Source organism: Acipenser ruthenus, chromosome 1 (genome assembly GCF_902713425.1).
Source record: "Acipenser ruthenus chromosome 1, fAciRut3.2 maternal haplotype, whole genome shotgun sequence".
Lineage (NCBI taxonomy): Eukaryota > Metazoa > Chordata > Actinopteri > Acipenseriformes > Acipenseridae > Acipenser > Acipenser ruthenus.
The window spans coordinates 29427206-29442847 of record NC_081189.1 but is presented as its reverse complement, the minus strand read 5'-3'; the positions used below and the strand labels follow the sequence as shown (position 1 = coordinate 29442847).

The 15642-nt window shown below is 38.0% G+C and overlaps 1 protein-coding gene and 2 long non-coding RNA genes across 9 annotated transcripts in view; 1 reads left to right on the top strand and 2 right to left on the bottom strand.

Moving 5' to 3' along the window:
• The window catches only part of LOC131736973 (uncharacterized), a 2004-nt gene extending 283 nt beyond the window's left edge, over nucleotides 1-1721 (bottom strand). The window contains exons 1-2 of the long non-coding RNA XR_009328577.1: nucleotides 1572-1721; nucleotides 1212-1300 (exon numbers count right to left, since the gene is read on the bottom strand). This is a non-coding gene — a long non-coding RNA (uncharacterized LOC131736973). The remainder of the gene's footprint in view (nucleotides 1-1211; nucleotides 1301-1571) is intronic.
• Nucleotides 1722-1784: 63 nt separating this feature from the next.
• Nucleotides 1785-9976, top strand: LOC117411712 (uncharacterized). 5 transcript variants are annotated; one of them, XR_009328573.1, is made up of 5 exons: nucleotides 1785-1859; nucleotides 4157-4386; nucleotides 5077-7680; nucleotides 8103-8204; nucleotides 8487-9976. XR_009328573.1 is itself a non-coding variant. In XM_059023135.1 (5 exons), exons 4-5 carry the CDS (start codon nucleotides 8135-8137, stop codon nucleotides 9367-9369), a joined length of 1125 nt encoding a protein of 374 aa, XP_058879118.1. In that variant the 5' UTR covers nucleotides 1785-1859; nucleotides 4157-4386; nucleotides 7505-7680; nucleotides 8103-8134; the 3' UTR covers nucleotides 9370-9976. The 5 variants fall into 5 exon arrangements, 4 of the variants coding, with proteins under 4 accessions (XP_058879118.1, XP_058879127.1, XP_058879114.1 ...); XM_059023135.1 differs by having other exon boundaries at nucleotides 7505-7680; nucleotides 8103-8376; XM_059023144.1 differs by lacking the exon at nucleotides 8103-8204 and having other exon boundaries at nucleotides 7505-7680.
• LOC117421288 (uncharacterized) lies at nucleotides 7089-12188 on the bottom strand. 3 transcript variants are annotated; one of them, XR_009328575.1, is made up of 3 exons: nucleotides 11947-12183; nucleotides 11059-11188; nucleotides 7089-7180 (listed from the first exon to the last, which is right to left on the bottom strand). It is a non-coding gene; the product is annotated as an uncharacterized LOC117421288 (long non-coding RNA). The 3 variants fall into 3 exon arrangements; XR_009328576.1 differs by lacking the exon at nucleotides 7089-7180 and adding an exon at nucleotides 7883-8021 and having other exon boundaries at nucleotides 11947-12184; XR_009328574.1 differs by lacking the exon at nucleotides 7089-7180 and having other exon boundaries at nucleotides 10805-11188; nucleotides 11947-12188.
• Nucleotides 12189-15642: the final 3454 nt, after the last annotated feature.

The window sequence follows — 15642 nt, the reverse complement described above, 5'->3', positions numbered from 1 at the left end:
ATAATAATAATAATAATAATAATAATAATAATAATAATAATAATAATAATAATTTGTCAAATCAGGAATACAACATAGCAGATATAAAAGTAAATTCTTCAAAACTTCTCTGAAAACAAGTTTTTAACAGACAAGTTAGTGTATATTTTATATGAACTTCATTGTTGTCTCATGAACTTCACGTTGTCTCTTTTTAATCTCTGAACTTCGCATAGGCTAGTTTTAAAACGTTAGAATTTAACTATATTTTTACCGTTTTTTTTTCCAGATTTAATGTAAATTGCGTATTTTTTTTCCTAGATTTAACCACAAAAAGTTCAGATGTAGCTAAATACATAAATGTTAAACACATTCTTAAAAGTTTTGAAATTTGTAGTTCCAGATATAATTTATAAGTGTTGAAAACGCGCATCACAAATTCCACATGTAAAGTCTATAAATCTTTGTAAGTCTTTTACACTTCTGGGTTTCTGACAAATCGTGAATACAATGCCAATAATAATAATAAAATAATAATAATAATAATAATAATAATAATAATAATAATAATAATAATAATAATAATAATAATTCACATCAATCATGCATGTAATAAATAAGGCAACACATGTGTTTCAAAAATGTCAAAACTTTTAAGAATGTGTTTGTTAACATTTATATGTAGCTAAATTAAATCTAGAAAAAACAAATGACAAAAAAAAACACGATATATATATATATATATATATATATATATATATATATATATATATATATATATATATATATATATATATATATATATATATATTAGCTCAAAGAGCCAGCTGATATATATATCACGTAGTTGGATGCCGCCATTTCGGCTCAGTTCACTGCAGTTTCAAACATAATTTATCTGGTTCTACAAGTCCTACAGTCATCGTCAACTGTCATTTTATGTATTTATTTAAAATGTTCTATCCTTTAAAAAAAACTTTCATAAGAGGCGCGCCCCACCAGTACGCTGCAACTGACACACAGTGACCGTTAAAATTACGCAGGGCGCCTCACCCACCGCTTGCTTTATTTATTTGGTATACCACGATCTGTACAGAAAAAAACAATACATTCATTCTTCGTAAACGTGTTGTGTCACTTCTGTCTAATGCTTGTGGCACAGTACAGTACTTAACAAAGATAAGATCCTGTCGAGTACACGTTCGCTGACATCAATCATTTAAAAAAGTTACTTCAGTTCTATCCTGTCTGAAATTTAAACGCCAGAAGCAGCCTCAGTCTTCCCGTAGCAACACCGTTGTAGCAACATAAAGCGAGTTACCTGGAAATAAACAAAGCATACATACGTCATGGTGTGAAGTGGTTAAACATACTGAAACGCTGGGAAGATTATTTAATTAACTACTGAAGGCAAAGTCATAATTTTTTAAAGTTTGCAGTGGTGGTTTCATTGTATTATTACCAGAACTGCATATCCCTGTTCCACCTGGCCTTGTCCCTTTAGCAATACTAGTACAATTAACAAATGGAGTTGTTTGACCTCAGGAATACTGAGTTTTTATTTTGAACACAATCCACATATTTTTGCTTACTTGCCCCTCCAAGTCGCCAGGGGGTATCGTCAATTCGTCAGGTTTATGTGTGGAGTTCAGAGTGTCCCGCTAGCAGAGGGGAGAAGTTTGCCCCGAACTTCGACTGGCAGGCAGGTCTGCCTATTAGGCAGATAATAAAACAGCTCTCTGCGAAAACCCGCCTCCTCAGTTACATCACAAAGGAAACACGCCTTCTAGGGGCAAAAGCTGCCTGTTTCCACGCCCTCACATTCAAACTGAAAACTGCGCGCCAAGGTTTTGCAGCAGAACAGATTTGGAATGAAAAAGGTAGGATGTTTTATTCATCTTCTCAAAATACACCGTTTTTAGCAGAACGTATGCACACAAAGGCATTAAAAAATGTTGAGTTACGCCTTAAATATGAATATCTTCTTCTGTTAAGTTGTATTATATAACGTTTTTTTTTTTAAAGTGTAGCTATCATTTCAAATTTTAGTGATGCTTAATCTCTACCTTTGTCTCGTTTTGTTGTTCAAACGTATATTTTAATTATTCACTTTATGTGCAGCATAGTATTTATGCTGTACTGTGTGTGCAAGTTGTTCACAGTGATCCACAACATTCAGTTACACATAATTTATAATTGCTTTGCTGTTAAAAATGATAATACAAAATATAATAAACTTACCAGGCATGTCAGCTGAAGTTATGCTAATGTCCTATGTCTTAAGCAAATATTGGTAACAGAATAACAAGGTTGGTTACTCTAAACTAAATTATTAATTTACCAGCTGGTAAGACTACTGTAGTTAAAACACAGAGGCCTGGAAGGCAGGTTTACATTGGCTGGTTTACATTGGCTGGTTTATATTGGGCACATGCCTGGCAGGCTGGTTTATATTGGGCACATGCCTGGCAGGCTGGTTTATGTTGGGCACATGCCTGGCAGGCTGGTTTATGTTGGGCACATGCCTGGCAGGCTGGTTTATATTGGGCACATGCCTGGCAGGCTGGTTTATATTGGGCACATGCCTGGCAGGCTGGTTTATATTGGGCACATGCCTGACAGGCTGGTTTATATTGGGCACATGCCTGGCAGGCTGGTTTATATTGGGCACATGCCTGGCAGGCTGGTTTATATTGGGCACATGCCTGGCAGGCTGGTTTATAATGGACATTTGCCTGGCAGGCTGGTTTATAATGGGCACTTGCCTGGCAGGCTGGTTTATAATAGGCACATGCCTGGCAGGCGGGTTTATATTGGGCACATGCCTGGCAGGCTGGTTTATAATGGACATTTGCCTGGCAGGCTGGTTTATAATGGGCACTTGCCTGGCAGGCTGGTTTATAATAGGCACATGCCTGGCAGGCGGGTTTATATTGGGCACATGCCTGGCAGGCTGGTTTATATTGGGCACATGTCTGGAAGACTGGTTTATATTGGGCACATGCCTGGCAGGCTGGTTTATAATGGTCACATGTCTGGCAGGCTGGTTTATAATGGGCACATGCCTGGCAGGCTGGTTTATAATGGGCACATGCCTGGCAGGCTGGTTTATAATGGGCACATGCCTGGCAGGCTGGTTTATAATGGGCACATGCCTGGCAGGCTGGTTTATATTGGGCACATGCCTGGCAGGCTGGTTTATGTTGGGCACATGCCTGGCAGGCTGGTTTATATTGGGCACATGCCTGGCAGGCTGGTTTATATTGGGCACATGCCTGGCAGGCTGGTTTATATTGGGCACATGCCTGACAGGCTGGTTTATATTGGGCACATGCCTGGCAGGCTGGTTTATATTGGGCACATGCCTGGCAGGCTGGTTTATATTGGGCACATGCCTGGCAGGCTGGTTTATAATGGACATTTGCCTGGCAGGCTGGTTTATAATGGGCACTTGCCTGGCAGGCTGGTTTATAATAGGCACATGCCTGGCAGGCGGGTTTATATTGGGCACATGCCTGGCAGGCTGGTTTATAATGGACATTTGCCTGGCAGGCTGGTTTATAATGGGCACTTGCCTGGCAGGCTGGTTTATAATAGGCACATGCCTGGCAGGCGGGTTTATATTGGGCACATGCCTGGCAGGCTGGTTTATATTGGGCACATGTCTGGAAGACTGGTTTATATTGGGCACATGCCTGGCAGGCTGGTTTATAATGGTCACATGTCTGGCAGGCTGGTTTATAATGGGCACATGCCTGGCAGGCTGGTTTATAATGGGCACATGCCTGGCAGGCTGGTTTATAATGGGCACATGCCTGGCAGGCTGGTTTATAATGGGCACATGCCTGGCAGGCTGGTTTATAATGGGCACATGCCTGGTAGGCTGGTTTATATTGGGCACATGCCTGGTAGGCTGGTTTATATTGGGTGTTTAAATTGGGCACATGCCTGGCAGGCTGGTTTATAATGGGCACATGTGTCTGGTGGCATTTGATGGGCACTGTGTTAATGTTTGCATAAGGCTGTTCTCTATGTTTTATTCTTAGGAGGTGAATTGATGATGTACGTGAGAAGGTTCCTTTAAATGTGGGTCGAAATCCAACTTTTCTGAGTGATTTGTTACGGAATGACACACATCACTGAGAAGTTGTTTAACTTTTTATTTTCTTCCTTTTAGTGAGATAATGGAACATTTCTGGATCTCATCACTTGAAGACTCTCTGCGCAAGGAGTCTGACGCACGTGTGCAGAGAACGATACATATTGTAAAACGAGGTTCAAGAGAGGATTTTATGCAAAATCACTTGACATGTCTTAAGGAGAATGGAACTGGCACATTTGTAGCTATCAAAAAAAGAGGGGAAAATCACTTTCAGTGGCAATGTGAAAGGTCCAATAAACCAAAAGGTAAATCCTCAGGAGCACCTTCAATAACTCGTGCCAATAGATGTGGAGCGTACGTTTCTTTTACATTTGTGAGCAACAATTCTACACATGGGCGCAACTCAGTATGGTTTTGCATTTTATGCTGTGCTAGTGAAGAGCAACCAAGGCCGAGGAATACCTGTAGCATTTTTTATTGTGAGTGAGGAATCCAGTGACATCTTGTCACTGTCTGAAAAAAGTTCAGCAAGCTGTTGGAGAGTTTCAGCCAAGATATGTTTTAAAATTCATAGTTGAAGTTTATGTATGAAATGCAAAGGATAAACAGATTAAGATGAGTAATTTACATGGCAATGATATTTCATGATTGCATAATTTACAGCTTATACTGTAGAATGTTTCGGGTGGTAATGTGTCGTTTGATATAAAAATGTGATATTTGAAACAACATAATGCCAATATAGGGTTTAATTTAAAACTGAGTTTAATCTGGTTTATATAGTTATCTTATTATGTAGAATTTTGTTTAAAAAAAAAAAAAATTAAAAAAATTAGCAGTCCATCCAGTAAAACTACAAGTATGGCAGCAATCAACCATCCCACCCATCTCACGCTACCCGATTTGGCAGCCTTGTAGCGGTACAATCAGCTTTCTTAATTTACGAAGTGATAGACAGATTAAGTATTACTTCCTTTTTATATTTCCCTTTGCAGATGTGTCATGGTAGATAGGGACATGAAAGAAATCAATGCAGTACACACAGTGTTTCCTTATGCAAAGGTGTTGCTGTGCTGGTTCCATGTACTTCAGGTAAAAAACCAAAACCACTTTCAGTTAGGGGTCATTCCGGGTTGATTGCAGTGTAGCAATGACTTTGGTCCATACCAAGTGGACTAAAATGCAGTCTAGCAAATGCTGCAAATTAGACCTGATTGCACCGTACCAAAACCAAATAGTTAATCATGTGAATTGGTTCAGCTGATGTGAACATGCAGAACACGTTAGACCGCCCATGTGGACCAATATCAGAAGCAATGCAGAAGATAAGTCACATCAAACTTTTAACAGTTTAAAACCCTCAGTAGAATAAATGTCATCTAAAAGAGTTCCAAAATTTTCCATAGAGGAAAAGATGTATTTAGTACACCTAATTAAAAACTACATTAACAAAGCTTACAGCACCAGCAAAGAAGACGAGAATGTTGTATTACGTAAAATGGCATGGAAAAATATTGAACAGAATTTCAATGCTAACCTTTTGGGGCGGCCGCAAATTTTTCAGGATAGAGGTGTACAGTACTAACTGTAGTCCAAGCACATGGACTAAACCTCCTCATTCCACTAGTTCAGGGGTGGCCAACCCTGGTACTGGAGAGCCACAATCCTGCAGGTTTTATAGGTCTCTCTAAATCATCAAACACTAATCAACTGGCACCCATGGGAATTTTGACCAATTAAGACCAATTAATAATGTCAATTAAGTTATCAAGGGCTCGGTTAAAACAAAAACCAGAAGACCCTGTGGCTCTCAAGGACCAGGGTTAGCCAGTCCTGCACTAGTTAGATGAATCAAGTGGACTAACTGGTACAGTGCAATCGACCCTCAATGACTAATTATTTAAATATATCTATAGATAACCTACTGATTTCAATTGCACTTAGTATAAAAGTACTTGAGAGTGGGTATTTATATCCATAATGTAGAATTCATATACAAGGTCTTAAAGCCTTATATCAGGGGTAGGCGACCCTGGTCCTGGAGTGCCACAATCCTGCAGAGTTTGTAGGTATCTCTTAATCATCAATTATTAAATCCCTGGAACAAATGGTAATTCTGATAAATTAAGCTAATCAATGAGTCAATGAATTTATTAAGGGTCTTGGGGTAAACAAAAAACTGAAGTGTTTGTGGCAGTGGTTCCCAACCCTGGTCCTGGAGGACCACCTACCCTGCTGGTTTTTGTTCCAACGAGCTCTCAATTACTTAATTGAACCCTTAATTTAAGCAATAGTTTAAACTGGACTTTTCAAATCATGTAACTTATAAAAAGTTGGAGAATTCAAGTTCCTTATACAATTTTACACCTAACTTGGAACCCCAACTGTTTAACAGAATTAAAAGGCTCTGATTAGGCAAATTATTAGTTCGATTAAGTAATTGCAAGCTCGGTTGGAACAAAAACCAGCAGGTTAGGGGGTCCTCCAGGACCAGGGTTGGGAATCACTGGTCTGTGGCACTCCAGGACCAGGGGTGTCTACCCCTGCCTTATATATTCAGAAAAATATCTGCCTCCTCCCAGACCAGCTTTTGGCAAAATGACAGAATGCAAACTTGTGTGCATTATAAAATAAAAAAAGATTTTATGGTAGAAATTTGGTATCTCCTAAGTCTGAAGGTTACAGGAAGGGAATTGAATGACAATCTGATTGATAAAAAATGAAAACATTGTTCCTTAATGTGATCTAACAAAAGTGAAACAAAGTAGCAGAGTCAGAAAACTGTTCATTCCAATTGCATTTTACATGCGTCTTCATACTTAGATTTGATTATACTTGATTTATTATAATGATCATTTTTATTATGTAATTTACACAATCCATGATACATAGCAAATTCAAAACTAATATACAATACGTTTTAAAAAATCAGTGTACAATAGTTACAATTTTGAAAGCAAACAAAAAACAGACCATGTGCTATAGTACTTTCTAACACAGACTTAGACAGTGATAATTATCAACGTTTAGTTTTTAGTTTTTTAAAGGCGGTACACAGATGGATTGTCCGACGTGATGGAGGATGCAGTCAGAATCTGTCTGCAAAAAATGAAGTGATTAGGTCTATGATTGCCTTAAAACAATGCAGTACAGTAAGTTTCTTTTTCTTTCTTTCTTCCACGTTAGCAAACGTCATAAGGTGCTGATCTTTATTGATGAGTTCAAAGTTTGTTTTTTAATTTCCTTCTCACCACAATAATGACATACTGTTGCTCATTCATGGATAATCCATTTACCATAATTATACTACCGATCTTTGTAATAGAATTTGTATATTGACAAACGTGTATTTTTTGAAAAAAAATTATTTGGTATGCATGTCTTTCTGTTAACATTTTTTTTATTTATTTTCATTCATTTTAGGCTGCCGAGTTTGAAAAGATGTCAAAGGAAGTGATTGTCAAAACAGACAGATAAACTGGCAGTTCAGTAATTTCACAGTATCTACAGGACCATTGGTTTCGAAATGCAGACATGTGGGCCAATTTTGGACGGAGAGTTTACCACCAAGACAGTGAAACGAACAACCTTGTTGAGAGGTATGCATTATGTAAAAATAGTGATTAAAACAAAAACATAAGTTGCAGCACTATAGGCAAGAGACAGACTTGTCTCGAATCCTGCCTATGCCATTGCCAGCTTTGGCCAGGAGTTCTGAGAGGGTGGCGCATAATTGACCTGGCGCCTGCAGGTTCAAGGCGTTGGCATTTCTAGCTGCATCGACTCCTCCAAACGATGTGTTTGCTAGGGGGTGGGAGCTCTGGGCTTGTAGTGCGAAAAATAGCATATGGCTTTGACAGTGCTCGTATCGGAGGGCGCATGTTTTGTCTCATCCCTCCTGAGGAGGCGGGGAGTTGTTGCGGTCAGCCAAGTTGAATTGCTGATAAAGGGAAAAAAATTGGTGATACTAAATAAAAAAAAAAAAAAAAAAATTGCTTTTGCTTTTCTTTTTTTCCCATAGATTTTTTTTCAGCATGAAGTATCAGTTTCTTCATGGCTATGCAAACAGACGAGTTGATGAACTACTTCTACTACTTAATACCAAGGTGGTCACTTACTAGAGGTTTGTGTAACATTTCCAATACTAGCATTTTTATGTGGTCTAGTGTTGCAAATGAGTGTTGGATTTCAAAAAATAAATACATTATACTTTATATTTGTAATTTTCTAGAACATAAAGTTGTTGTGTACATTTATTTCAGTATCTGTACAAATAAGGAGATAGTGTACCACAGGTAAATGCATTTTTGTCATGTATATAATTTACACAACCCATAACTTTTTTTAGCATGTGAATAATAGAATACTGCTCTACTAATTGTATTCTGTCTTGTATATGGTGCAGGTATCTGGAAGGTCTTCATGGTGCTCAGAGGATTTCTGATTCCAAAACACAGGATACTGCAGAATCTGCATTACGTATGAAGAACAAAGGCCTTCAAAATAATTTTGTTTACAAATCAGGTGGCCATTGCACAGTGCCTTCAGAAGCAGATAAAGCAAAATGTTATGCTATGGATTTAATTAGCAGGACATGTGAATGCGCCGTTTCTGAAAGGGGTAATTTGTGCAAGCATATTGAGTTTGCAAAAATGATGTGCAAAGAACAGGGGATTGATATTGATGGAATTCGAAAAGAATTAGCCAGTTCACTAACTGAACAGCATTGCTATGAGTGGGATGGAAAACATTTAATTGTACATTGTGCTGGTAGTTTTGGAGTAGTACATGTGCAAAACCAACAGTGTACCTGTCTTGCCAATAGTCTTGGAGAAATATGTGTCTGTCTAAGACTTTCTGAGTTAATTGGTACACAGAACCCTAACCAAGAGGTAACTGACTGCTTTGTGAATACCACAGCAAATTGTCAATCACACAATAAACAGTTGTGTGTAAAGAAGATGATTTCAGACTTAAAGGAGTGGTGTGACAGCAGTGATTATAAGGAATCTCCAGAGTTGAATGCTGTAGTAAAACGTGCACACCAACTAGCATTTGGACAGTATAGCATGGCCAGCAATAAAATAAAAATTATAAGGCTGCATGCTTACAGAAAACGCATTGAAAGAGCAAGAAGCCATGCTATAGACATGCATTCATATCAGCTCAAAGAACCCCTTAATCAAGCTTTATATACCCATAGACCTGATTCCAAATTCAAAGTCTGTTCCTTTAGAAAAAGAATAATTGGTAGCAGAGCAAAGAATCGGATACTAAAATCGAGCTGAACGTGTGCTGTTATGAGCCCACGCCTTTATTTTTGAATTACAGAATGCACACAAAACTGGACAAAGTATAGAGGTTAATTACAACTGTTAAGGACCTCAAAGGTCTCTTCAAGTAAGAGTGAAATAGCTATTTCACTCTTACTTGAAGCAGCATGTTATCAAAAATAAAATATATGTTGCATAGTTCTAATTGCTGATGATTGTATTCTGGCCAAGTTGGTCGATATTTGATATGGTATGTCTCCCTTTTCTCTCTTAATCAGATTACTTAAATAACACTTAAATGTGCATTATTGTAACACTTTGTAAAGAAGTTGTAAAAATATGATTTGTAGTAAATAGAAAGTGCAATCTTTAAGTAGCGAGTAGTGTAAAAGCAAATTGTTAACATAAAAATCTAAGCCTGAACTGAATTTCTTTCAAAGGGGGAACATGTCAGGGGGTCATTAGAGCTGAGAAGTGGGGAGGAGGGTTCTTCTGTACAGCACTTTTTTCCACAATTGGGTCCAGTACTTTGTATTGCTCTGTATCAGTCTGTTGAAGCATGTATGTGCAGTTTTACATTTCAATACTGCTAATATTTAAATCATAAACAAATAAAACAAGAAACTATAAATATGAGATGTTGTACAGTACCTTTATTTATGTATGTTTATGGTACATTTTTAAATATATATTTAAGAGGTTGTATAGAAAAGAAAATGCCTTACGTAAAATGCTATTTTAGGTTTTCTTTGCTTAGAAATGTTCTTAATGTTTTGAACAAGCCCTTTTTTAAAATAATGAACATATATGCAAAGGATGCCTTATTTTCAGTGTCATCTAAAACTACACATTCTGCAGTTTTTCTATCTGGGAATCGGCACATTTTTGAAGTACAGAACTGTAAACATCAAGCATTTGAAAGCCCAGTCCATGAGTAGCCATGTCAAAGTCCGTAGCACTTTCATTAATTTGGTCTGTTGTATTCTTGATGCCATCGAGAAATAAAAAAAAATTATATATATATATATATATATATATATTTTTTTTTTTTTTTCTTCTTTTTTTAAATAATGAATAATACAATTAGTACTGCAATACTCAATAAACCAGGCATGTGGTTTTATGTAAGCTGCTTTTAGCCTCAGACACTGATTTTACCCAATATTTAATGAGGATTGTTTTTAGCTCCTAACATTTTATCTTGTAATGGTATGTAAATAAAAACAAAAAAATATTGAGATGACCAGCGGAAAAAATCACCTTGAGAAAATCTGCAAGTCTATTTAGAAGTTTTAATGTGTACCTTTACACTTTAAAAATAATAATTTGTGGCTCACAAGTGGCATAGCGGGTAAAGGCAGAGTGCAAATCCTGCCTTCTGTATTTAATATGATATAATTGTGCTTCCACAAAATGAGTGCCATGCATAAAAAACTGGAGAGGTAAAATATATAGTTTAATTAAGTCTTCTGTTGACTTTATTTTTACAATTTTGCACATTTGATTGCAATCATATCTTTCTCTGGTTGACCCCTCTTTCTAACTTTATTGTTTTGTACCTAGGAAATATTTTGGTCTGATTTTACTTTTTCTATATTTCATATTCATAGTGTATTTTTTGTTACAGATTTGATGTAATTTAACGTTTTGGTTACAGTACACCTGCGTTTTTCATCACTAGTGTAAAACAGTAAAGAAACATACTTAAATTCATGAAGCTTTCCAATGGCAACATCTTTGGTTGTGATCGAGCCCTCCAAAACTGCGATCCTGTCAAAAGGAATCATCCTTACTGCCAACTTGCCGATGCCCACACCTAAATCGCAGGCTTCTCCTGAAGACAGAAAAGTGTTACTATTATTGTAACAATCAACTTTTAACGTACAATAAGACTGACATTACATTTTCTATATTCACAAATAATGGATTTATTTAATGATAAATATAATGTTTACTGTTTGCATGTTACATTTGACTTAAGCTGGTGCCTGAATGCAAGACAACTTAGAATGGAAACATATAATTAGATTGTTAGGTTTTAAAAACAAGGCTACCCACACTACACTATTAAGATAAGGTATTTTGAAGCTGTTGAATGCAGTGGTCTGTATATTGTACCATGTGTTATACTACTAATTGATATGTTTTAGTGTGTTGACATTGCACTGGACATTTACTAATGTACCCTCAGTCAGTTTGGAACACAGGGAAGTTACAGTGGTTGTTGGGCCAGGACTAATGCCAACTGTCTCTTCAATCTTCTTTTTAAGCTCACTCTTTTTATTTTTCTCTACCCTTAGATATGCAACCAGGGAATTGGCTGACACATTCTCAGGTGGACCTATCCTTTTCCTGATCTCCTCTGCTGTCACACTGTATCTTTGGGGGAAAGGTAGAAGAATAATAAGATACAAAATATGGCCAACATTGCAAAATTGATACACAAATGTAAATTTAATGAAACCATAAAAAGGTATTTACTTAATTCAGAATTAATTTAATTCTGCATTAAGCCTTTGGAATGAACTTGAGAATACTTAAATTATGGAATGTTCCAATATCACATTAATCTGTTTATTTATGTTATATTACCTTTTCTTTCTCTTGTTGAAAGAAAGAGGGAGAAGGCTCTCGACTTCAGCAAATACTTGTGGTGTAGCCATGCTGTCGGGTATTACAGCTGGGCGAGGCACAGCCAGTGATACAGGTGGATGCTGAAGTGACACAGCGACTGTGCTGGAGGAAGGAGGGCATGCCTGTGGCAGTGGGGAAGCAGTGTCGCTTTCTCAACAAGCAGCAGGGGTTGCTGATGTAGCATAAGCTTCTTCTGCATGATTTTTCACTGAAGGAAAAAAATACAACACCTTACTTGTAAATAACACTACGTTTCTTGTTTTAAGAGCAACTATCGTAGATTGTAGAAAATGTTGGTATATGGTCTAATGTGTTGTTATATGGTCTAATGTGTTGGTATATGGCCTAATGTGTTAGTCCAACTGCATCAGTAAAGTATCTGATTTTTTCTCTTTCATTGTTAACATCCTGACACAGATCCTAATGTGTTGGTATGACTCTCAGTAAAGTATCTGATATTTTCACTTTCATTGTTAACATCCTTTCTAACAACTTATAACACTTTAAAATGTATGCGCCAAAGTGCTGTCCATGAGCAGCAATACTGAAGACATTATTGTGGAGTGTACATTTTAAAGTGTTATAAGTTGTTAGAAAAAAAAAAAAATCAGATACTTTACTGATAGTCATACACATTAGGCCATATAACGTTTTCTACAAACTACGATAGTGGCTCTATACATAAACTATTCAGTAATTTGATAAAGTACACTTCCTACGCTTTCTGGGGGGCATTTCTCTGAGAAAAAAATATCAGAATGAAATTATGATAATGGCAAGCTACAGCATATTTTTTTTTTCAATCACAATTTTTTTTAATCAGCCTGCCAGCCATGTGCCCCTTATAAACCAGCCTGCCAGGCATGTGCCCATTATAAACCAGCCTGCCAGGCATGTGCCCATTATAAACCAGCCTGCCAGGCATGTCCACATTATAAACCAGCCTGCCAGGCATGTCCACATTATAAACCAGCCTGCCAGGCACGTGCACATTATAAACCAGCCTGCCAGGCATGTGCCCATTATAAACCAGCCTGCCAGGCACGTGACCATTATAAACCAGCCTGCCAGGCACGTACCCATTATAAACCAGCCTGCCAGGCACGTGCCCATTATAAACCAGCCTTCCAGGCATGTACCCAATATAAACCAGCCTGACAGGCATGTGCCCAATATAAACCAGCCTGCCAGGCATGTGCCCAATATAAACCAGCCTTCCAGGCATGTGCCCAATATAAACCAGCCTTCCAGGCATGTGCCCAATATAAACCAGCCTTCCAGGCATGTGCCCAATATAAACCAGCCTGCCAGGCATGTGCCCAATATAAACCAGCCTTCCAGGCATGTGCCCAATATAAACCAGCCTTCCAGGCATGTGCCCAATATAAACCAGCCTGCCAGGCATGTTCCCAATATAAACCAGCCTTCCAGGCATGTGCCCAATATAAACCAGCCTTCCAGGAATGTGCCCATTATAAACCAGCCTGCCAGGCATGTGCCCAATATAAACCAGCCTGCCAGGCATGTGCCCATTATAAACCAGCCTGCCAGGCATGTGCCCATTATAAACCAGCCTTCCAGGAATGTGCCCATTATAAACCAGCCTGCCAGGCATGTGCCCAATATAAACCAGCCTGCCAGGCATGTGCCCATTATAAACCAGCCTGCCAGGCATGTGCCCATTATAAACACCCAATGTAAACCTGCCTTCCAGGGCTCTGTGTTTTAACTAGGGGCAGCAGTGTGGAGTAGTGGTTAGGGCTCTAGACTCTTGACCGGAGGGTTGTGGGTTCAATCCCCAGTGGGGGACACTGCTGTTGTACCCTTGAGCAAGGTACTTTACCTAGATTGCTCCAGTAAAAAAAAAAAAAAAAAAAAAAAAAACTATATAAATGGGTAATTGTATGTAAAAATAATGTGATATCTTGTAACAATTGTAAGTCGCCCTGGATAAGGGCGTCTGCTAAGAAATAATAATAATAACTACAGTAGTCTTACCAGCTGGTAAATTAATAATTTAGTTGAGTTGGGTTGCTTGAATAAGACTTTCCAATTAGTTTCAAGACATTACAATTTATTAGAACACTATTAATTAGTTATTTTAAAGCTGCGCACGCACGCCCTCCCACAGAACAGCTTCTCACAGGACAGCCGCTGACAGCAGGACCCCAGCCTGCAGTTATACCTGACGCGATTCAAGTTACAACTGTAGTTGCTGTCATATCGCATTTAAAAATACAAGTCATGTGTAGAACATCTATTAAATATTTGGCAACGACATGCCCTGCTCTTGGTTTTTATAAGTTTCGATTCCCCGAACTCTGTTTCAAAACCACTTTTAACTGATGATTTTCTTTTTTTTTTTTATTGAGCAGCAATCCTTCTTTTGACTGGCATGCTCTTTCTAATCTCCCATTCACAGCATGTTTTGTGTTAATTTTTTTTTTTTAAAAAGCGGGTATTTTGTACACGAGTGAAGAGTGGGTGTGTCACTGCAAAGCTTGTTAATGGTCAGATAAGGGTGTTCTGTTTACTATCTTCTTCCATGGCTGTTGCCGTTGCCATTGGCAACGTAAATGTAAAAAAAAAAAAAATAGCTGGGCCTCAAATTTGCAACATGCAGGTACCGGTTTGTTCAGTTTGACAATTTTTACATGCTAGCACTATAAAAATGATGACTTTGTGGTCAATTTAATTAATCTACAGCAGGGGTCTCCAATCCTGGTCTCGGAGGGCCGGTGTCCAACTGTACCCTAAATTACTTATTAAGTGCTTATTAGAAGCTTAATTAGTCCAATTAATTTAGTGTACAGTTGGAACAGAAACCAGGAGGGACAGCAGCCCTCCAGGTCCAGGATTGTTTAAAGAAGGCCTGGTTTATTACGGCAAGGTTTAGGTCAGGGGTCTCCAACCCTAGTCCTGGAGAGATACTGGGGCTTCTGGTTTTCATTTCAACCAATCTCTCAGTTACGTAATTGAACCAATTATTGGCTTAATTAGTCAAGATTAACAGGTGTTCCAGATCTTTAGCCACTGATGTAAAGACACCTATAAAACCTGCTGGATAGGGGCTCTCCAGGACCAGGGTTGGAGACCCCTGCTTTAGGTTGATGATGGTTTCCAAAGCAAGAGCATTCCCACTACTTTATGTTTCAGCACACATAAGGGTCTCAGTTGTGACATATATTGAAGGAAACCTTTAAGGTTTCTTGCCTTGGAGGGACAGTTTGTGGGACAAAGTACAACTTAAGTAGTTGCTAGTTTACTTAATACAAAAGTCAATAAATGCAGTGACCCTGTAGAGAATTCCACATCAAGGAACCAAGAAACTAAAACATCTTCCACCAAGTACTGTTTGAGTCTTAGGACCAGCAAAATGGACAATCATTTGTAAACTAGATGTTTTTGAAAGAGACCTAAAACAGTGTTCTACTCAAAAATATCCTTTTTACATTTCAAGTGGTAGTAAATAAAGTTATGAATGGCAGAGTGACACGTTTTTTACAAGTCTATATATAAATATATATACAAGGAGCTTGGTGATTCTTGTATAATAATAGACCAAATATAGCTGCTGTCATGTCTAAGTCAGTGACACAGCACTTTATCAGTGAGGCTGTGGTCTAAGCTTAGAAGTCAACAGGAGGGCATCCA

Bases quoted from the DNA above. Each gene is read 5' to 3' on its own strand.
- LOC117411712 (XM_059023135.1), top strand. From the start codon at position 8,135: ATGGCTATGCAAACAGACGAGTTGATGAACTACTTCTACTACTTAATA. The intron at 8,377-8,486 runs GTAAATGCATTT...TATATGGTGCAG, and splicing joins AAGGAGATAGTGTACCACAG to GTATCTGGAAGGTCTTCATG.